The following is a 23,091-nucleotide window of genomic DNA, read 5'->3' as shown; positions in this document are numbered from 1 at the left end:
ACCCCCGCAGCCTCCCCACCCCCGCATCGACTTTAGCAGTGGTAACCGAAAACATTGCAGGAGCCAGATCCCGCCAGCCACCTAGGGCTCCCTCTGCTGACAGTGCTCTCGCAGGGCTCCACAGGAGGTGCGCTCTGATGCTCCCACCCCCCCCCCCCCTCATCGACCTTACCTCTGCTTACCGAAGACATCCCAGCTTGCCAGGGGCCAGATCCCGCCAGCCAGCCGAAGCTCCCTCTGCTGGCGGTGCTTCCTGCTCGCAGGGCTCCACAGGCGGTGTGCTCTGATGCTCCCCCGCCCCCTCCACCCCCTCCACCCGCCCCCTCCACCCCTTCACCCTCCGCCCCGCCCCCCACTTAGACTTGCTGCCCAGGTTTCCTATTTCAGGGCTGTGAGGCATGGAGGGGGAGGGTTGGCTCTGGGAACCTACCTAAGCAGCACAGCATGGTTGGTACTCAAGGCACAGCTGGATGAGTTGGTGGCCCCCAAACCCAAACCCACAGAATCACAAAGGCACTGAAGGATGGCCTGTACCCCGCAGGGGAAGGACCTGGGACTCCTGACTTCCTTGATGAGGACCTCCGCCACACCACTGGCCAACACTCCCTTCCCCTGGGGTCAAATACATAGTCCTCAGAAGTCAACACATCCCTGACAAGGCTCCCCATCCTCTGTCCCCTGTGCCCACACTCTGCCAGCCAAGCCAAGAGGATTTTTATTAAAACCAGCTTATGCGGCTTCCAACCCTACCCTGTGGGCCCCACACTCGCAGACCTCCAGCCAGCTCCTCAGAACCCCTCACATGCACTCTGTCCTGGCATAAAATCCTCAACACAGATCCGTGAACTACTACATCAGAGACAGGACATTTGGAGGCCCCACCGCAGAGGCCCCCCTCCTCCCTTCCTAGGCTTCCAGACAGCCGTTCCTTCATCTTAAGAGTCCAGACACTGACCCTCCACCCGCAACCTGGGCTCTAGGACCCCTCTTAGAGAAGACTGCCCTCCAACACCATCACCCCAGAGAATCTCAGATGCAGACATCCCACTTAAAACTATCAGAACACAGCCCAAGGCCCCAGGAAGAGCTGAGGCTGGGCGTCTTGGGGTTCACTGGGCCACCGAAGTCCAGGACCAGGGAGAGCTAAATGCATGTGACTTCACTTCAGGAAGACCACGGGCTGGCAACAGAGGGTTTTGGGGTGCAAGCAAGCCCTCTCAAGAAATGAAAAGGGGCTTCAGTAATCACCTGATGCCACGACCCCCTGATCCTGGTGGCCATATTAAGTGACCTCAGGAGAGGCACTGGACAGAGGCCAAGGTGAAACCCTGGATAAGGGTCCGGACCTTAGACCCACCCCATGTCAGTCTGAAGGCCAGTCCTCAGCACACCACACCCTCTGCTCCCTGTACACACCACCCCTACCGGTGAAGCTCACTCAGAGAAGCCTTTTATTAATGCCAACAGCAGTTTCAGACCATCTTCCAGACAGGGACAGGGACAGGAGACAAGGACAAGAGACAGGCGGGGTCTTCCTGTATGCAGGCAAAGGGGCCTGGGGTCTCTCCAAGCCTCAGTTGTGGGGGGCCCTGCGAGCGGTAGATGTGGTCCTCATGGAATAGGCCTTGAGAGCTCCTGGTCCCCCACTGAAGCTCAGAGCATTACTGCCCATGGTCCCCCCAACGATGAGCCTGCTGCCATTGCCCACGGTGGAATTCAGGACAGCTGGAAAAGGAGAGGACCCATTAGTGCACACCGCCCTACCCAGAGAACTCTCCTTTCCCCTACCCGTCTTCCTGCCACAGCTGCCCCTCTCCTCACCTTGCCTCCCCTCCTTAACAGACTCTCCCTCTCTCACAGCGCCTCCCCCAACAGCCCAAAAGAAATTTCTGACAGTGCTGGGGACCCCTCCACAGGGACTCAAAGTCTTCCCTCACATGTTTTACCCGCCCCCCCCCAACTCCCACCTCTGCCTTCCTGCTCTGGGCTACTGAGCTCTGGGGGTGTGAGCTCCAAGGAACCTGCCAGAACTATGTATGGAAGGGGAGGAGGGGGTCAGGGGGCTCCCGGCCCCACAAGCCAGGCCCTTAAGCCAATCTATCATGCTAGAGACCCAGCTAAATCTACATCTCGAGGAGGTACGGGGGGGTGGGGGGGGCCCCAAACTTACAGACATTCACAGGCCCCATTCCATCTCCAGACAACCTAGGAACAGAGGACAGGCTTGTAAGAAAGGCTCTTACCTGGCTGCTGAGATCCTCCTGCCAGGCCCCAGCCGCTAGGCCGCGCAGCAGAGCCTCCATCCTCCCTTCCTGTTCCCAGCTTCTCTTTAGCCTTGTTTCAAATACGACTGTGGAGCAGGGGTGGGAAGGCCCACTTGGACCCTCTCCCAGCCAGCTACATGACCTGTGCCCGAAGTTCCAGAGCCTTCCATGGCCTGCCTCTCTACATGAGGCCTACCCCCAGAACCACGCTGACAGGTCTGTTTGTGAAGATTGCTGCACGCAATTTCCCTACAAGCCTTGAACACCTAAGGCTTGGGAAAGGTTGCCATGTTTGTTATTTGTGAGCAGGCCTGCCTGTCCTCACCAGAAGCTCTCAACACTGGCCGCTGCCTGCCGACTTCTGGGTCTCCAGCCCCTAGCACAAGGCCTGGCACTAGCAATTACTTAATAGGTGCTGAAATAATTAATCAGCTGTTGACTGATTGACTTTTCAGCCAGGACTGGGAGGAGGCGGGCAGGCCGGGGTGGCTTTCAGTTGCCCGTGGGCCTGAAACAGGTCTTGCAGTGGAAATTAAAAATCTGTCTGAGACAGCTGGGTGTGTTTGTTTGGTGACTCAGAGTCCCATTGTCACCAAGCTCTTGGCCTTGGGGTTAGGTTTGCTTGGATGGGGAAGAGACACCTTGTTTTGATGGGGGTGGGGAGCAGGCAGTGAGGATCTGCTGGCCTCGGAGCCTCAAACTGAGGAAGGGAGAAGAGAGAGGCTTTTCCTGGACAGTTCCAGGATGCTGGATCAACCAGTGGGAACTGCTGGAAGTCAGGGCTGCTGTCGAGGGCAGGACGCCATGAAGCAGTAATTCCATGTCAGAATTTCCAGTGCACTGTCTAAAGGACTCACAGAGAACAGTCCTAATGTCCAAGTGACAGTGGCTGGTTTGATTTTTCTTTCTAAGTAGGTGTTGATTGTGTCACTGTCTTTGCAATATTGTATCTCAAAGAATACAAACTCAACACAATTATGAAAGTTTCGGAGCCACCGTCCCTGGTGGGCCCAGGAAGAGCTGAGGGGGTCAAGGGATTTAAAACAGGAAGAATTGGAGCCCCAGATGGGTTGGAAGGTCCAGGAAGGTGTCTCAGCTGCAGCTTCCTTGGGTGACAGTCAGACTCTGATCTTTAGTTCCTCTTCCCACAAAGAAGCCAGCAAGATAAATAAAAGCACTTACAAATAAGGAAATAAATGATACTATGTGGGGTACACACACCCTCTCCTACCTGTGACCTACATCCTCAACCATGTTTCTCCCTTCCTCCCACAACCAATGCGTTCTGCCTCCACACACCCCTACCGTCCTGTCCACGCCACTCACTGTCACCTACACACACACACAGCTCCAGAAAGAAAACAGACTCCAATAAACTTACCATTTAAAAAGTGCAAGCTCGGGGCCAGAGAGATGGCTGCACAGGCAAGGGAGCTAGGCACCAAGCCTGACAACCTGTGAGTTCAGTCACATGGTGGAGGGAGAGAGCCTGTTCCTGAAAGTTGTCCTCTGACCTACACATAGACACACACACACACACACACACACACACACACACACACACACACACACAGATGCACGTTCCTGGTCTTTTTGCAGATACTCTATCTCCGTGGTGAGTGCACTTCCTCCCTAAGGACAGAAACATAGCTGAGACTGTCTGACTCTATGCTGGGTTCTAACAAAGGGAAAACTAACAAGTCTACTCCTGTGCCTTTACCCATGTGGCTGCTTCTCTCCTCTCCAAACTCTACCTTCCAGGGCAGGGGTGGGAGAGTGGGGGAGGGCAGGGGTGGGCAGCCTTGTATGTCAGCAGAAGGAATGAGGGCCACTACAGCACTAAGAACAAGACCAGCCCCACATGGAGGTGTCCTGTCCCACCGGAAGCCAGCCCAGCTCCTGCCAACCTCCGCTACCTCTGCAGGTGACTGTGCAAACAGCTCTGGGGACAGAGGAAATCCTCCCAGCACCCCAGTGCCATGTGGCTAGCCAGTCAGCCATGAGAAGCAATGGAGCCCAGTGGACGAACACGGTCAGCAATCGGCAGTCCTCGACTGCACGCTACCCTGTCCCTTGGTTCCCTGAGGCAGGTGATGCTCCTCACTTGCCTCCCTGAGCACATGCTGAGAATCAAGGCTCTGCTAGAGGCTGGGGAGATGGCTCGGTTAGTAAAAGCACTTTTTGAACAAGCATGAAGACCTTAATTTGGACCCCCAAAAGCCACATAAAAACCCGGGTGTGGCCTCGCACATGTCTGTAACCCCAGTGCTATGAGGAAGCGCGTGGGAGACAGGATGACCACTGGGGCTGGCTGACCACCAGCCTAGCTGCAGGTTCGATAAGAGACCCTCTCTCAGAGCAAGGCAGGCACGGAGCAGGTCGCTGACATCGTCCTCTGGCCTCCGAGCATCAGCTTGCATGTGGGAACCTGTGCACACACACACACGAGTGCATACACCAGACACATGCACCAGACACAGATTCACACATACGAATACCAAGAAATAAACAATCTTTTAAAAGCCCTGCTAATGACCCCACTGAGGAAGGGACTTAACAGTTGGCCTTTCCTTCCAGAACAGTGGTTCTTAACCCATGGATCAATACCTTTTGGGGCTCAAATGACCCTTCCCCAGGGGTCACATATCAGATATCCTGCATATCAGATATTTGTATAACAATTCGTAACAGTAGCAAAATTACATTTATAAGGTAGCAACAAAAGTAATTTTAGGTTGGGGGTCGGTCACCACAGCATGAGGAACTGTATTAAAAGGTCACAGACTTAGAGAGGCTGAGAAGCACTGTTCTAGAATAGCCGTTTTCTACAAGGCTAAGAAGCAAGCATGAGCTTTGTGCACCTGTCCTTCCCACCCCATGCCCTGCAAAGGAGGGACCCCCCCCAGGACCCCCAGCCCCCATCCCATCCCACCCCCGCCTAGCCTGCATCTCTCACCGGTTCTCCTCGCCCTCCAGCAGCTTCCTGTAGGTGGCGATCTCGATGTCCAACGCCAGCTTGACGTTCATGAGCTCCTGGTACTCGCGCAGCTGCCGTGCCATGTCCTGCTTGGCCTGCTGCAGGGCGCCCTCCAGCTCGGCCAGCTTGGCACTGGCGTCCTTGAGGGCCAGCTCCCCACGCTGCTCAGCCTCAGCAATGCTGGCCTCCAACTTGGCACGCTGTGGACAGCAGTGAAGCTGTGAGCTGAAGGGACAGCTGACATCTCACTTACGATGGCTTCACTAGCCCTCCCTGCCTGCTTCCCCAAACACCAGGCAATCCTGAAGGCTACACGCGAGGATGCCAAGGATGCAGCATTGCAAAGCTTAGGGTCTGATGCTGGCTCTGACCCCTTCTGTAGCCTTGGGGTCCGTTAACCCCTTCAAGCCAAAGTGTACTCTTTCTAGAAAAGTAATAGTGACATCCTCTATCTCACAGGGACACCGTGAGGATAAGGTGAGATAAGACACAGAAAGTCAGGCTAGAGAGACGGCTCGGTGGTTAAGAGCACTTGTTCTTGCAGAAGACCCAGGTTCAAGTCCCGTCACTCACATGAAAGTTCACCGCTGTCCAAAAGGCCAGACCCAGGGTGCATATGATACACAGACATACATGTGAGCAAAGCACTCATATGAGGAAAATAAAGCAAATAAAACTAAGCCAATTTTTAATTAAAAACTTAAGTCTTTTTTTTTTTTAAGGCACACGAAGTCTTAACACAGTGCCTAGCACACAGCAGGTTCTCCCAATCAGTGTTTCTGTGACTTACAAACCCTAGCACCCAGCCTTCCTCAAGCCTCAAGGCCATGGCATCCAGATGCCACCTTTAAAACAGGAACCAAAGCTGGAGAGAGATGGCTCAGAGGTTAAGAGCACTGACTGCTTTTCCAAAGGTCATGAGTTCAATTCCCAGCAACCACATGATGGTTCACAACCATCTATAAGGACATAGGTTGCTCTCTTCTGGCATGCAGGCAGAATGCTATATACATAATAAATAAATAAATATTTAAAAAATAAAACAGGAACCAGCCATTTGAGAGGGAGTGAGCAGGGGGTGTGGATGTTGGAGGGAGGAATGGTACTGACGTAATTACATTTTGATTAAAAGATTTTTTTTTTTAAATAAGATAAAACAGGAGGCATGTGTGAATGGTCCACCTAAAAGGCTTGGGTCAGAGCCTATCTTGTGTGGCTTGGGCGCGGTGGTACAGTTCCCATGGGCTGGTTGCTGCCATGAGCACAGGTGTCCCTTGCTTTGAGTGCTTCCTCCCAAGTTAATGTGCTAAGACGGCCCCAAGTGTTGAGGGTTTAGTTCTCGGCTGACCGTGTATATCAAGAAATGAAGTGACTGGGGATGTGTCCGTGGAGGGAAAATGGGGCGCCCTGGTCCATCTTCCCTTCGCATTTCTGCTGAGATGAGGAACGTCGCTCGCATTAGCCTCCGCCCACACCATGGCCACCCACTCAGGGTGAGTGAGCTCCGTGATGGGAACAAACCCGTGAAACACGTCAGCGCCTCGTCCAGGGCTTAGGGGCCCCTTCCTTCATCAACACCCTTCTGATGTGACAGGTTCGAGAGGACAGTGAGCCAGGCAGACGGCTTCCGCTCTCAAGGGGCATGCAATTCCCACCAGGTGACAGCAGTTAATAACTTAATAATAACCTTGAGCCTTCGGGGAGCGGAAGGCGCTTCAGAGAACTTCAGACTGCCGCTCTCTGTGTTTCAGGATGTTTGAAGAAGCCAACCCCACATTTACGGGGTTTGGCTCTAAATCCCAGGGGGAGAGACAGAGCTAGAGTGTGGCACTCCAGCTGCACCGAAAGCATAGAGCATGAGCTTAGCACGTGCAAGACTCAGAGAGCAAAAGGGGACAGGTCGGGGGTGGGGTGGTGTTGCTGTCCAGAGTGAAAACGGGAGATGTATGGATTTTTGATAGATTTGCTCTGAGCCCCAGAGCTAAGAGCAACAGGCGGAGTGCCCGGTGTCATGGCGGCTCCTCTTTGGCAGGTGGCCTGAGTTCCCTTCCACAGACTCCATGCGGAGCCATGACTCTTACTTTCAGCCCCAAGCCAGACTCTAGCTAAAAGCATTCCACCTGTAGGTTTCCCTAGGTGAGCTGCACCCGCCTGGGCCTCCTAGACTCACCCTGACCTTGACCCAACTAGCTGCCTCCCACTCCCAACAAAGCAGGGGTGGGGCAGCAGGAGGGCCGGTCCCCACCTGGTTCTTCACGGTCTCAATGTCAGCCTGAAGCTTCTGGATGGTGCGGTTCATCTCCACAATCTCACTCCGGGTGTTACGGAGGTCTTCCCCATGTTTCCCAGCCTGGGCCTGGAGCGTCTCAAACTGAAAGGCCGTGAGCACAGTCAGGGCAGGGTGGACCACCACTGCCAGCCGCTGAGCCTTCTCCCATCCTCAGCCACTCCTGTGAAAGGCTGTCGCCTCCCAGACACCACCACCACCCAGCCCCCACATCCGCACTCCCAACACGTCAAACTACAGGGCAGTCTCTGTCCTCTCCTAGCCAGGACCTGAGGGGGTGAGTCCAAGCCTGTGTTTTCACCATGCAGGCTACAGGGCACCATGTCCTATGCACACCTGGCTTCTGGCTGCCTTCAGTGACACTGGTTCAGCCCACAAACCTCCCGTTTCTTCAGCCGATCTCTCTCAGCTGTTCTGACTCTCCGGTAACAACTCAGTCTCCTGGGCCTGGACTGTTGAACTTGAGGATCTAGTCCCTGCTCTTCCACCTACTCGCCCCGTCGAGCTGGAAAACTCACTTAGCCTCTCTGTGCCTGTTTGCTCGTGTCTAGAATGGTGGTCCATAGTGGCCCACACCTAAAACAGCTGTTCTATGGATTAAACGTGTAGAATTAACAGAACATTGAACACGCTGCCTCCCCCTGTGCAAGTGCGCCCTGCCTCGTCAGCTCATCCATCAGCGTGTGTCTCATTCCTCCTCTTCCTCCTCCTCCTCCTCCTCCTGTGCCCCATCGGCCTAAGGCAGCCTCGCCACCCCCTTCATCCTGCGCTCCAGAGCACATCATGGCCTTAACCGCTGGTGTCTGCCGTGTCAGGGAGGCTGGAGACAAAATGAGGAGAAAGGGAGCAGCCGCCCAGAGCCTCACACGAGGCAGAAAAGAGGCCCCAGACAGCCACGCACCTTGGTCTGGTACCAGGCCTCAGCCTCAGCGTGGCTGCGGCGGGCCATCTCCTCATACTGGGCCTTGACATCGGCGATGATGCCGTCCATGTCCAGGGAGCGGCTGTTGTCTATGGAGAGCACCACAGAGGTGTCTGAGATCTGGGCCTGCAGCTCTGCCAACTCCTGCAGGGAACAGACAGGAGGACATGATCAATCACTGTCCCCAGACCACACCGGAACCCACCCAAGGAAAAGAAGAAGAAGAGGTAGGAGAGGGCAGCACGGCCTCACAGTGAGGGGCACGGGCCCAGCACATGTAGAATGGTTCTGCTCACACTGGCTGCTAGCATCTCAGACACCAGAGTCTGGTAGGATTAAAAGTGATGGAGAGACAGTGTACCCTCAGGGTACAAGTCTAGTGTGACAGGAGCCGCCGGTGGCGGTGGCAGGGGTGGGGGTAGGTGGGTGATGAAACAAATCTTATTCTGCCATGTGGCAGAATATGTGGTGGCATGTTCCGCAGCCTTGAAACCCGAGTGCAGCTGTGTTTACAGCCAGGGGAGCGTGTCTGCAGTATGCTGTGACCTGAAGGGACACAGGGCTGGCTTTGTCAGAGTATGTATTTCATCCATCATGGGGCCTCACACCTCCAGAGCCAGCACTGAGGAGGCTGAGCCCAGAGGACCCTAAATTTGAGGCCAGCCTGGGCTATTTAATGAGTTCAAGACCAGTCTGGGTGAAATAATCAGGTTCTATGCCAAACTGTGTGTGTGTGTGTGTGTGTGTGTGTGTGTGTACATGTGCCTGCCTGCGTGTGTGTGCCTGCATGTGTGTACCTGCATGTGTGTGCCTGTGTGTGTGCATGCACACACACAGGCCAGCCCATGTGTGCACATGGGCACACATGCATACATACAGGCACATAGCAGTCTAAGAAGGTAAATACAGACATGATAACGGTGGATATAAGCAATTCTTTTTCAGTTTTATGACTTGCTTTTCTGTATTAGTGGCAATGAGTATTTTCACAGTGAGAAGAGACTATGCGTTCTATAGAAATGTAGTTTTATATTTATATGCATGTAGTTACATGCAGACAACACACAACAAACATAGGAAGATCTGCCCTGAGCTTGATTGCCTAAACAGGCTCAACACACCCTCACCCCCACAGTAGCAGACATACAGACACCAGCTCTGAGGACCTAATGGAGGCTGCAGGACCCTGCAAAGACTACAGTGGGTACCTCGCCCCCATCCAACCCCCCCGCCAGCGATGCCACTGTACCTCCTTCGTAGGGCTAGAAGGCGACATGGCCCCCACCCCAGGACTCACTGTCTCATACAGGCTCTTGAGAAAGCTGATCTCATCATTCAGGCTGTCCGCCTTGGCCTCCAACTCCACCTTGTTCGTGTAGGCAGCATCCACGTCCTGAGGTGAGAGAAGGACAGACTGACACTGCGTCCTCAAGACTGGCACCGTCAGTAGAGATGAAAGCAAGTTGGTCAGCGCTTCCCAACAAAAGGCCCCCGCCTCCCCAGAAACCTCCACCCCGGCCCTCAGGTTCCACGCTAGGTGAGAGGCCTAGCCATGCATCCCCAGGATCAACACCTGAAGCCCAGAGAACCTGAGCCCGAAGCAAACACGTGACCAGCTCCCAAAGGCTTCGTGACAAAGTCCTGACTCGGCCGCAGCTGGCCGTGTGACCCAGAGCAAGTCACCTCCACACTGGAATCCTCCACTTCTCAGCCCCTGTGAGCACAGCGTCCGTTGCTCAGCTCCCCCCTCACCGACCCCCAAAGATGAGCAACTGCAGCTGGCCTGCTTTACTGGTCACTGGGTGACTGACTCCAAGCAGGTGAGCACAGGTGAGCAGTCCAGGCGGGAAGTAGGCATCTCTGTTAGTGCTTGTACACCACTATGGCCAAAATGCCCGACAGAAACAGCGCAGGCGAGCAGGGGTGGGGAGCGGGGGGGAGTTAGGGTCCAGGTTTCAGACATTTCACTCTGCTTGAGCAGAGAAAGAACATGGCAGCTCACAAGCTCAGGTCAATGGCTGACTAGACACAAGGGAGTGAATTCTGTTCTCTCTCTCTCTCTCTCTCTCTCTCTCTCTCTCTCTCTCTCTCTCTCTCTCTCTCTCTCTCTCTCTGTCTCTCTCTGTCTCTCTCTCTCTCTCTCTCTCTCTCTCTTCCTCCCTCCTCCCTCTCTCTCTCCCACTCCTCTCCCCCTCTCCCTCTCTTTGCCCAGGGTCCTGGCCCCTCCATCGAATGCTGCTGTCCACATTCAAGGCAGATGGTCCTCCCTCAGCCCTCTCTGGAGACATCCAGGGCTGCACCTCACCAATCTTACAAGTGATTAATAGTAATAATAATTAGAAAGCAAGGTTTTACTATGTAGCCCAGGCTGGCCTGGAATGCACTATGTAGTCCAGGCTGGCCTCAAGCTCACAACAATCCTATGCCTCTGCCTGCCAAGTGCTAGAAGTAAAGGAGTGTGCCACCACAGCCAGACTAGCAATAGGGAGCAGCCTTCGCACTCTCCTACCCACACCTCTGCAGCCTTCGCTCTCTCCTACCCACACCTCTGCAGCCTTCGCACTTTCCTACCCACACCTCTGCAGCCTTCGCTCTCTCCTACCCACACCTCTGCAGCCTTCGCTCTCTCCTACCCACACCTCTGCAGCCTTCGCACTCTCCTACCCACACCTCTGCAGCCTTCGCACTCTCCTACCCACACCTCTGCAGCCTTCGCACTCTCCTACCCACACCTCTGCAGCCTTCGCTCTCTCCTACCCACACCTCTGCAGCCTTCGCACTCTCCTACCCACACCTCTGGGCTGACCTCATGAGTCTTGAAGGACCCACTCTGTGGCCAGGCTGCAGACCTGCGGCAAGGCACGGAATACTGAGCTGCTTGGTGAGAGAGCAGGTAACACAAATCTCTCCAAGATGCTCCTGCTACTTTCCAAAGGTCACTTGCCATCTCCAGGGACACAGAGAGAGCTCATCCTGCCTCAGAACCCTCTGCAAATATCTGAGGCTACCCAGGAGCCATGGGGTCTGGAGCAAAGTGTTCTGATCACTAGACGACACTTCCTGATGTGAGCTAAAGCCTCTCCCCTCTCAACAATTCAATCCTAAAGGTCTAGACAACTCTACTCACTCACCAGAGACATATATATGCACAGGCACACACACACACAACACACACACTACACACACACACACAACACACACACTACACACACACACACAACATACACTATACACACACAGGCGCACATACATAACACACAGACTAGACACAAACACATACAACATGCACAGGCACATACACTACACACACACACATACAACACAACACACATACTACATACACACACATACACAGAGGCTCACACACGCACACATGGAACACAGGGCATGTGAACACAGGCTGCTGCCACTCTGGTGTGTGGCCTTGAGACTTCCCCAAGCTCACCATCCCCTTCTGTTTGGCCCAAGGCCTTGACCACAGCCCTAGCCCTGGGGTAAGGCCCCGGGTCCCATCCTGTGTGTGGACAGCCTCAGCGCCACCTCGGGCCCTCACCTTCTTCAGTAACACAAACTCGTTCTCTGCAGCCGTTCGCCGGTTAATCTCCTCCTCGTACCTGCCGCGGGAGAGGGGTGTGGTGACTGACGGCACAGCTTAGCCTCCCAACATTCTTACCCAGCTCTTGCTCCGTGACACACCTGAGAAAGCGGGGGCCGAGGCTACAGAGCACAGTTTCCCTCACTCCCATACAGATGGTCCTAAGGTTTTCAGTCTCAGCATGAAGTGGTTTAGGAAATGCATGTGAGCTAAGAGCCCAAGGGCTGGCTGTGTCTACTGGTGGGAACACAAGCACAGCCATGCTTAGGGACTGTTTTAGGGCACCTGAATTGGCGTGCATGTCCCATGGGATGCTCCACGGGCCCCCTGCCAACAGCCCCACAATACGGAAAACACAGAAGCCGGTTACCTGTCCAGGTCACTGTGCTGCAAAGGGACAAATCCCTGGCTTAACTCCCAGCGGCTGACACTGCTGCCTGGACCTCTAAGGTGGCCCCACACCTAAGGTGCCAAGAGGAAACTCAAAGGGGGAAAGCTTGTGGAATCAGGACAGAGCATATGAAATCCTGAAGAGCCAGGCCCCAGCTTTCCCCCCACCCCCCAGGCCCCTCTTCCTCTCAAGGAGCTAGTACCTGGTTTTGGGGGGACCTCTGTAAGCAGGGCAGAGAAACAGTACGTTAGCCTGATCTGGTTTGTATGTGGGGACTCAAAACAAAACAAACAAAAGGTAGGAAGGCGGGGGTGAAGAAAGGAGACCTCAGCAGCACATGGGAACTGCCGAGAGTGGCAGGAGGTGGCTTCAAACACACTGCCAAAGCTCTCTGAGGCCTCTTCCGCTGAGTGCTGGGCTGCTGGGCTCCAGATGCGCAGGTCTGAGCTCTCAGAGCACCTGGCCCCTTCCCTGTGCCTGCTGCCAGCAAGCACCCTCCGCCTAGAGCTCAGCCTGGCTAGGCAGGAGTCAGTTGCTTCTCCGAGGGACTCCAGTGAGGGGCATGGGTACGGGCTGAATGCTGCCTACCCAGAACCCTCTTGTCCTGCACCTGTCTGGTTCCACCTGCTGGGAGATTATCTGTTGACTTTTGACCAAGGGAAGCAGCTGGTGGGAGACACTCCCCAGAGGTCCTGTTTGCTCTCCTCCAGTCAGAGCTGTTGTGTCTGGTCGTGCTTAGTCACACAACCACAGAGAGAGCATATTAGCTGCCCCCAGTTCCTGGTGGCAGGGGGGACAGGGTGGGGGGCCTGGCTCAAGCCAGTGTTCAGTGAGAAGAAAAGAGCTGTGGGGACATCCAAAGGCTGTTCACAAAGCCCAGACTGCCTGCCTCGGGTGGCTCTTTCCTGGCTCTGCCCTGAGCCCTTATCTGTTTCTTTCCTTCTCACATCAGCTCTTTGGCCCCTCCTAGAAATTAGGGACCCAGATTCAAGACCAAGTTTCCTGTGGCCTACTAAGTGACTTCAGCCAAGTCCCATAGACTGCTTCCAGTCAGTCCTTCATCTGCCCAGGGAAGGGTTGTTCTAGAACAATCTGTGAGGGCTACAAGTTATGAAGCATGCTTTGGTTTGGTTTGGTTTGGTTTTGATTTTTTGAGACAGGGTTTCTCTGTGTAGCCTTGGTTGGTCTGGACTCACTTTGCAGACCAGGCTGACCTCGAACTCACAGCAATCCACCTGCCTCTGCCTCCTGAGTGCTGGGATTAAAGGCATGCGCGACCACACCTGGCCCTCTGAAGCATTCTTAATCATGGGACAACTTCTACCCACGGCGTCTGGAGGCTTAGTCAGGCACCCGAAAGGAACCATGGATGTTGGGGTGTCCTGACTAAGCCAGGGGCAAGAAATGACCAAAGTGACCCAGCAACCACCCCTGGAGCAAAGAGGAGAGGAGAGACAAGGACTGTATCAGCAAAGGGCACTGCCCAGGCAGTTCTAGCGCTCAGCAGCTGTGCACTCTGACCCCTGAACCAGGGACACCTGCAGAGCATCTGTGAGTGAGGGGTGCACTGTCCCAGGGTTGGGGTCTTCCAAGGGGCACCGGGGACATTACTTGTTCTTGAAATCTTCCACCACCTCCTGCGTGTTTCGCAGCTCCACCTCCAGGCGGCCCCCATCCAGCTGCAGTGCCTCAAGCTGCTGCCGCAGCCCAGCAATCTGGGCCTCAAAGATGCGGGGAAGCTGGCTGCCCTTGGCTGACTTCTGCTCCTGCAGCAGGGCCCACTTGGTCTCCAGCATCTTGTTCTGCTGCTCCAGGAAGCGCACCTGGAAAGTGTGGAAGAGGGGGCACCTGAGGGGCCCATCTGGGGCCACCCAGCAGAGCCCACATGCCCACCAGTTGGTCTCCAGGGCACACCCCTCTCCTCTAGGACCCTATCTCAAGTGTGTGCCCTGGCGTGGGTGGGCTTAGTTTGGTGGCGGGTCAGGGTCTCTAGCTAATTTTGCTTCAGTGGTATCCTCCAGCTCTGTCCTTTAAGTAGCCCCTTTCTTCTCTGACGCTGGAGGTGGGAGGATATTGGGGGCGGGGGGAGCGTTGACTGGACTGCTCCCTCCTTCCAAGCTGGAACTTCTCTTTCTAAGTATCTTCTCCCCTTGCTCTGTCCTCGGCCTGAAGGTGGGAGGCAGGAGAAGCTGCCTCAAAGGCAGCAGCCTGGGGAACAGCTCAGCCCCAGGCAGGAACCAGGTCTAGGGCTCCAGGACAGCCTGGGAGGCTTCTGGTGGGGATTTTCAGGGATGAACAGTACAGGCAGGAGGATCAGAAGGGAGAAACTGAGGCAGGGGAATGAACCCTAGCCAGAATATCAGGCAGGACTACAGGCCTCGGCTCCCCTGGGACCCTGTCTGGGGGGGGGGGGTCAATGTCTGCCTATATGGTCCCTAGCAGGCCGTGGAGGGCAGGAATGGGCGGCCAGGGAGCATACATTCTAAAGGGCTCCTACCCAGGGCCCCTCAACCATGTCCCTGGGGCCCTCTGGGCCCTCTGCAAAGGCAGAGGTAACTTTATGGACAAAGGAAGGTAGAGGAAGAGACAGGTGGGTGAACAGAAGCCCTTACCCACCCACCCAGGCCTTTACTCTCAGCACCTGTTGTCCCCTCCCACTCATGACTCCCCATAACCTCCTCTCGGGGACAGGGGCCCCGACAGCAAAGAACTAACTTCCGGCCTCCGCCTCCCGAGCTCCTAGCCTCACCCCTGTAACAAAGTGGCTCCAAAGCCCCAGAGATCTCAGACAGTCAACCAAGGAAGCTGAACAGAACTTAGGGGACAATCCATGAGTCCTTGAGGAAAGGGCAGGGCCACTTGCTGGAGGAGAGGCGCTTGGAGAGTGAAGGGAGGTGTAAGGACCGATACTACAAAGAGCCCACCCAAGACACCGGAGGAAAGAGCCCTATGCTGGCCTCCCAGGGCAGGGTGTGGCCGGTAAAAACCGCTAGGGCACGACTAGGGCTGGGTCACATCTCGGCCTCACCTTGTCGATGAAGGAAGCAAATTTGTTGTTGAGGGTCTTGATCTGCTCCCGCTCCTCCTGGCGAACTTGCTGGATGGTGGGGTCGATGTCTACCCTCAGCGGCGCCAGCAAACTCGGATTGATGGTGATCTCACGGATGCCTGAACCCACCGAGCCCCCCGCATAAGCGGAGCGCGCGGCCACACGAGGCCTTGAGGTGCCCAGGCCGTAGAGACTGCTGCTGCTGAAGCCGCCAGGGCGTCCTGAGCTCAGGAGCACCTGAGCCTTGCGGCCGGGGAGGGCGGTGGAGCGAGAGCTGAAGTGGACAGACATAGCGGCTGGACGCACAGCTAGCTGGACGGGGGTGAGCGAGGAGCAGTTGCAGCGAACTCCCTGGCCTCAGGCAGTCTGAGGCCTTTTATCCCTCTGTGAGGGGAGGCAGGCTGAGCACACACAGGTGGGGACAGGGCGGGGCTGGCCACTGGCCACCTTTCTCCTGTCCGCCTGCCTTCTGCCCTTGCACCGCCCCTAGCCACCGCCCAGGCTCTCTGTCCATTCAGGAAGTGTCTAGAGGACACTGGAGGTGCCATCCTGAGACACCCACACCTCAGGCAGGTTGCCCCAGAGGCCCAGAGCCCAGAAATCTCTGGACCTCAAAGAGCTTGCCTTATGGTTGGCAGGGGAAGGCTTCCTGGAGCAGACCTGGGGGGTGGTTGCCTAGATTCCTGAGGCCAGCAGGGAAGCCAAGTGCTACAAGAGGAAGCGGAGGACAAACTTCAGCTCCTGCAGAGAAAGTTGAAACCCCTCACCCTCTGGCTAGGGAACCCCAGGGCATTGTAGACACTCCCTCCAGCTCCAGCTGCTTCTGGAGAGATCAGCTCCGTCCTTTAGTCCCCTAAACCTTGCCTCTCTCTCTCTCTAACCGCACCTGCCCAACTCTATCCGAGTCCAGAGGGTCTTCCTCACCCACTCCTTAAACTACTTTGTGGATTCCTGGGATGCTCGCATGTGCACCTCTGTGTGCTCACACCCCTAGACGCAAGAATGTGAGCACGTATGAGTGGAGTCCATGCACACATGTCTGGATACACAACTGAACACATTTGTATGTGTGTCTGTGTGTCCTGGCTCCCACTCGCATCCGAACACCCCTCCCCACTCTGCCCCATTTTCCTACTTAAAGGTCTACCAGGCTATACCTGAGAAGGGAACCAACTCTCTAAGGATGGCTCACTCTGCGGCAACCAGAGTCAGTGCTCAGCACCCCTCCGAGTGCTCCTCAGAGTGCTCCTGGACTCCAGTGCTCAGCACCCCTCCGAGTGCTCCCAGTCTCATATGGTGAGCCTTTAACCCACCTCTGGCCTAACCCACTGAGCCAACTGAGCCTTTAGGGGAGCCCTGGGTAGAAGAGGGTGAAAATGGAACCTTCCTCCTGCTCTGTCATCTCAGGTAGGAACCCCTAAGCAGGCAAGGAGACCCCCTGCTCCACAGGGTGCTGCCTCAGTTCTTCATCCACCCCCCCCTAGGTATGCACCGCACTCTGCATCCTTCTGCAGCCCCTGTCACCCCTCCCCTCTCCACCCCCAACTTTGAGGGTTGGGTCCTGCCCACACCAAGAGCTCCTTCTTTTCTCCAGCAGGGCTGAGGAGAGTCCTGGGAGGGCAGAGCTAGTGTGCTGACCTCAACAAGCCACAGGCTCCCCTCGGCCACAGCTCCTTAAGCGGGAATGCCAACAGAACACTGAGAAGCACACTGCTAAGGGAAAAGGTGCCTGGGCACTTCCAGCCTCAGCCCCCCCCCCCCCCCCACAGCGCACAGCTCTTTCCTCATTCCAGAACCTACCCCACATCTGCCCTGGGCCTCTTGCCCCTCCCTGGAACATTCCTTAAAACTCCAGTACTGACTAGATTCCTCCTGCCTCCACATTCCCAGGCCAACCACACACACACACACACACACACACACACACACACTCATCCTCTGAAGGGTTTTGCAGAGGGCTGCCAACCCCTGGACACCTCCCATCAAATTCCTGCCCCAAGAGAGTTCACAGTCCAGTGGTTCATCTGAACCCACCCTGTCCCACCGCACACACACTTGCTCACACTAAGCCACACCAAGTGTAAACTTTGCTTGCCCTCTGACTCTTCCGGCTATTGTGCTAAGAACCCTCCAGAACCCAGCCACCAACAGCAGTGGACCCAGGTTCTTAGCCCAACCTGTGCCCATGAATTCTGACCTGGATGCCTGGCCCTGCCATGCTGGCCCAGAGGACACTGTGGCTCCTCCCACAGAGCAGGGGGAATACTCACAACTATTATTCATAGCCCTGCAATGCAAAATTTCTGTTTCTTTTTTTTTTTTCTTTTTTGACACAGGGTTTCTCTGTGTAGCCTTGGCTATCCTGGACTCAATTTGTAGACCAGGCTGGCCTGGAATTCACAGTGATCCACCTGCCTCTGCCTCCCAAGTGCTGGGATTAAAGGCGTGCACCACCACGCCCGGCCCTACATCTTCTGTTTCTTAAAGGGGGAAAAAAAACATTTTTTCATTGTCTTTGAATGCAAATGCTTCTTATAATACTAAAAGCCATTTAGCGTTGTGCAAAGGCCACTGGAGGAGATGGCTCAGTGACAGAATGCTTGACCAGCAAGTGTGTGGGGTCCTAGTCAGCACAGAGCAGAAGACTTACAAAGGAACCTGTGGCAGACAGCAGGCCGTGCTCCCGACTGTGCTCCATCCAGAGGCATGAGAGAGATGCAGAGTGCAGTCCGCCATTCACATAGAAGCTGCTACTCGCGTGCCTGCTCCAACCAGGTGGAACCACTTTGTCTACATGACACAACCTGTGACCCCGAGATGTATTTCTCCCCTCCACCCTCTGTAACAGGCTCTCACCATGTGGCCCAGGCTGGCCTCAGATCACTGATGGCCCTGTCCCAGCCCTCCAAGTCCTGGGATTGCAGGCACATGTCACCAAACTCAGTTGCTGTCTCCATCTGAAGAGAGAATACATCAAGGCACAAAGAATTTAAGTCACTCGCTGAAGCTCCAGCTAGTATGTAGAAAAGCTAAGATTTGAATCGGGAGTTGGAATCACTAGATCACTTGCAAAGAGTGATGTGATGACAGTAGGGAGATGGGAGAAACAGCTCAGTGGTTATGAGCACCCAGTTAAGGTTCCCAGCATCAGGCGGCTCATCTCTCTGTGACTCTAGCTCCAGGGCTTCCAATACTACAGCCTCTGCGAGCACCTGAAGGCGCAGGCATGTACACACACACACTAAATACACAACACATATAAATAAAGTAAACACAATTGTAAGAAGGAAATACGGTCGCACCACTCAAACTGAGGTGCAGGAAATACAGAAGCACAGAGCCGGGCCAGTCACTGCCTGTAACCCCAGAGGGATCTGACAGGGAAGGACAGCAGTATGATTTGACTCAGTCTCATCCCAGCTATGTGACCTTCTGGCTGACTTCTCGGAGACTCCATTTCTTTATAATGGAGTAGGGCTCAGCAGTGGGGCCTAAGTACTGATGAGTGTTAACATATGCCATGTGCTCCAGGCTCTGTACCCCTCAGAAGGATCCAGCAATGGAGAAGCCAGCACGGCAGCTGACCAGTGACATTTCTGCCAAGCCTCTCTCTTCCGGTGAGGGCGCAGAGGTAGGCATCTGCGACTTTACCTTCCCTGCTTCCTGACATGCTTTGCCGTGATGTACAGCGAGCAGATGGCCAGCAGGAGTTCGCCGGCCCCTCCGGGAAGCTGCTGGAGGTGGGCTGAGGCACCACTGGGGCCAACTTCAAGTTCTACCCTGCGGGGTGCAGAGTGACTTGCATCGACCCCAACCCCAACTTCGAGAAGTTCTTGTTTGTTCAAGAGCGTCGCGGAGAACCGGCAGCTGCAGTTCAAGCGCTTTGCGGTGGTGGCCGGGGAGAACATGCACCAGGTGGCCGATGGCTCGGTGGACGTGGTGGTCTGCACCCTGGTGCTGTGCTCGGTGCCGGGCCGAGCTCCTCAGGGCGTGCTGACTACTAAGCTGGTCAGAGCACCAGGCCAGCTCAAGGCAGCTGCAAGTTCAGGCAGAGTTCACACTGAGGGCAACCTCAGTCACACCACCCGATCGTTAGTTCATTATTTAGTCAACAGATGCGTGGAGAGCTCTGAGCTGTGCAGCAGCCCTGTGCTTCTAGCCTCAAACTGGATCACTCACACAGTGATGCGTAGCTCGCAAAAATGGCAGAGCGATGGGATTGCAGAGATGACTTAGCTGCCAAAGTGCTCATATAAGCATGGGGGCCTTACTTTAGCTCCCCGGGGCCCATGTAAAAAGCTGGGTGCAGAGGAGCACACCTGTAATCCCAGTGCTGTGAGGGCAAAGCAGGGTGGGTCTGGCTGGCCATCCATCTCTGGGTTCAGTAGAGACCCTGTCTCAAAAAACTAAGGTGGACAGTGACCAAGGAAGACACCCAACAATGACCTCAGCCGCTTGAGCCTTAGCGAAATGGTTCTCAATCTCTGGGTTTCAACCCCTTTGAGGGTCTAAATGATCGTTTCACAGGGGTTACCTAAAAACCCTCAGAAAATACAGATTATAATTATAACGTTATAATTCATAACAGTAGGAAAGTTACAATTATGAAATAGCAAGGAAGTGATTTTATAGCCAGGGGTAGGGGGGTCACAGGGTCGGGGGAGGGGTTCACCATGCCGTGAGGAGCTGTGTTCAAAGGCCGCAGCCTCAGGAAGGGTGAGAACCCGCTGCTCTTGTGGCTCCCAACGTGACACCCTCTAAATCCCATTACAGAGTCCAACTTCTCCTCAGAAAACGAGAGCAGCAAATCCCCTACAGAGCAAGCCAGAACATCACCCTTCCTCAACAAATAAGAACTTGTGTGTGCACAGATAGCCATCTCTGCTTGTCACAGGTTCCTCGGTTGTACTTTGGGGCCTCCCAGGGTTATCTACATATCATTCTTTAGCCCTTTTCCCTAGTGACAAGCATGACTCATTGTTTCTGAGGGGGGGAGGGGGCGAGCATGCTGGCGGGGAGAGAGCATGCTGGGGGGGGGGGCAGCATGCTGGAGGAGGAGGGGAGAGAGCATGCTGGGGGGAGGGGAGGGTGAGCATGCTGGAGGGAGGGAAAGAGAGCATGCTGGGGGGTGGGGGGGGAAGATGGTGGGAAACAGTCTCCAGACAGGCTGCTCATGGCATCATCTCGAGTCTTTGAGTACACTGACCTTCCAGTGTTTCTTACAGCTTTACTTTTAATTGTAAAGGCATTTGATCCAAGGTGTTGTTGTTAGGAAGAGGGAGAGGGCGCATAGTTAAAAATCAAAGCATCCTGCACGGTGATGAACTCCCAGAACTCAGGAGGCAGAACAGGCAGATCTCTGAGTTCTAGATTAGTCTGCACAGCGAGTTCAGGCTGGACAGGGCTACACTGTGGGACACATTGTGTGTCGTGCACACACACACACACACACACACACACCATTGGGGAGGGTGACTTAGTCCCTCCCTTTGGCTCCCTCAATCCCACGCTCTCACAGAAGTATCTCATGTTTCCCTTGCCTGGAGTTCGGGAGTTTTTCTCTCTGGGTTTATTAATAGTAACTTTCCTTTCTCAAGCTGTATTAGAAAGAATATCATGATCTGATCCCTCAGCTTGGGCCAGATCTCTTTATTTTTGCCTTCCTCAGTCTTTCCTCAACTCTTCTTTCAACCCCACAAACTGTCTCATTCCAAACCCTGGGCTTCTTTGAAATAATTGTCATTTTATTCTACTCCATTACTGGGGAGTTTCCTCGTTTTTCATTCATTTCAAAATCCTTACCAACTCATGATCACTTAAATTCACTTTATTGGGGCTGGAGAGATGGCTCAGAGCTTAAGAGCACTGACTGCTCTTCCAGAGGTCCTGAGTTCAATTCCCAGCAACCACATGGTGGCTCACAACCATCTGTAATGTGACCTGATGCCCTCTTCTGGCCTGCGAGTGTACATGCAGGCAGTGCACTGTATACATAATAAATAAATCTTTACAAGAAAGGAAGAAAGAAAACTATAAAAATAAATAAATAAACTCGCTTTGTCATCACCTGTTTGCTTACTATAAGGTTTAGTAGCTTTGTTACCATCCACTCTTTCTTTTGCTTTTTGCCTTCCTGTTGTAAGTCTAGGGTTTATTTATTTTCACTTTAAGCTTTATTTGCTAGGTTACCTTATGGAATCCTTTCCTTAGGAATGGTTCATGGGAGGACTGGCTAGCTCAGTTAATAAGACTTCAGAAATAGTTCGCCTGACATCGTTATTTATCTGCAAATGTCTTCGCATCTAGACCCCTCACAGCTGAAGAACTGTTGGCCACATTTTTTGGATCTGAGTCTCCCGCGGGAGGTTCTCACATGGGCCTCGGGTGTCTGAATGCAGAGGAGCTAGCTCATCAGACCCAGTTTGCTTCACTTTCTGTCTTGGTGTCTGGAGTCTTAAGGGTTGCAAATGTGTTTTATTTTTATTATTGCTTAGATCTTAGTAGTCAAGTCTTTCTCGCAGAGATTTGTTTGTTTATTTGATACAAGCCACAGCCCAGGTGGGCCTCCAGTTCACTGTGTAGCTAAGGCTGGCCCCAAACTCCTGAACTCCTGCCCCCCACCAAGTGCTGGACTCACCAGCCTTGCACCTTTCGGTCACCTAAGCCTCTTTCCTTGTTTCTTCCTGTTGTTCCTTTTAGAATAGTTCTCAGACACAAGGTTTCCCAGCTTTGTTAGCTCCCTGCTCTTTACCTAGTCAGTTGTAACCTGCGTTTCCTAATACTTTGCTTCAAAGCGAGAGCCCTTACTCATTTGGTGGGGTTGACTTTTTCCTTATTTAATTGGGTTTTAAGTTTGGGGGTTTTGCAATTTGTCAGATTGATCATAGTTCCAAATCATTCTTTATCACTTACATTGAAGTTTTCTATGATTTTTATTTTATTTTATTTTATTTTAATTTTTGGTTGCTGCAGATACATTGTAAATTCTGCCTTTCTAAGTTCTATGACATTTTCTTCTGTTGGTGGCACCTGTGCTGATGGGTCCAGCTCAGGTTCTCCCTCTGACTGGAGCAGATGGGCAGGTGAGCAAGACCCTCCTGTCCTGTCTCCAGCGTCCTCTTCCAGGGATACCATCCACAACACGGTGCAGGCTTCTGATAGGACCTTCTGCGGAGCAGCCTCTCTGGCTCTGAGGAGGGAATTTGCCAGCCTAAGTGATCCTCCGAGCATTCTAAGGATTATATGCCTCGCCTCTCTCTCCCGCATCTGCTCTGGGCTGCAGCAAGCAACCCAGCTTCACCACCCACTCTCATTCTATCAGTTTAGTGTCCCATGCCCACTCATGCATGCACACATGCACACACACACACATGTATCCACGCATGCACGCAAACACGCATGCACACATGCACGCATGCACACACCATAAATTTCCGTGAGAATTTCTATTACCTAAAGGCAACCACATCTGGCTTTTAGCTCTTTCATTTACAATACACATCCATATTTCTATACAAATGCTTCTGCTTCCTGCCTCGTGCATGAAGTAACACTTGTATCTCTCCAACAATATTAACAAAAGAGAGGAGCTTGTTCAGTATTTCCG

The 23,091-nt window shown here is 53.9% G+C and overlaps 1 protein-coding gene across 1 annotated transcript; it reads right to left on the bottom strand.

Moving 5' to 3' along the window:
- Positions 1–1,561: 1,561 nt before the first annotated feature.
- On the bottom strand, positions 1,562–15,851 carry Krt7 (keratin 7). Its single transcript, XM_051160402.1, has 9 exons — positions 15,465–15,851; positions 14,048–14,259; positions 12,004–12,064; positions 9,748–9,843; positions 8,430–8,594; positions 7,487–7,612; positions 5,221–5,441; positions 2,171–2,205; positions 1,562–1,725 (listed from the first exon to the last, which is right to left on the bottom strand). The coding sequence occupies exons 1-9, from the start codon at positions 15,774–15,776 to the stop codon at positions 1,574–1,576; spliced, it is 1,380 nt and encodes a 459-aa protein (XP_051016359.1). The 5' UTR covers positions 15,777–15,851; the 3' UTR covers positions 1,562–1,573.
- Between the last annotated feature and the right edge of the window lie 7,240 nt (positions 15,852–23,091).

The sequence above is a fragment of the Acomys russatus genome, chromosome 17 (assembly GCF_903995435.1).
Source record: "Acomys russatus chromosome 17, mAcoRus1.1, whole genome shotgun sequence".
Classification (NCBI taxonomy): Eukaryota; Metazoa; Chordata; class Mammalia; order Rodentia; family Muridae; genus Acomys; species Acomys russatus.
Note: the sequence above shows the minus strand (reverse complement) of the source record. Positions and strands in the feature narration are given on the sequence as shown.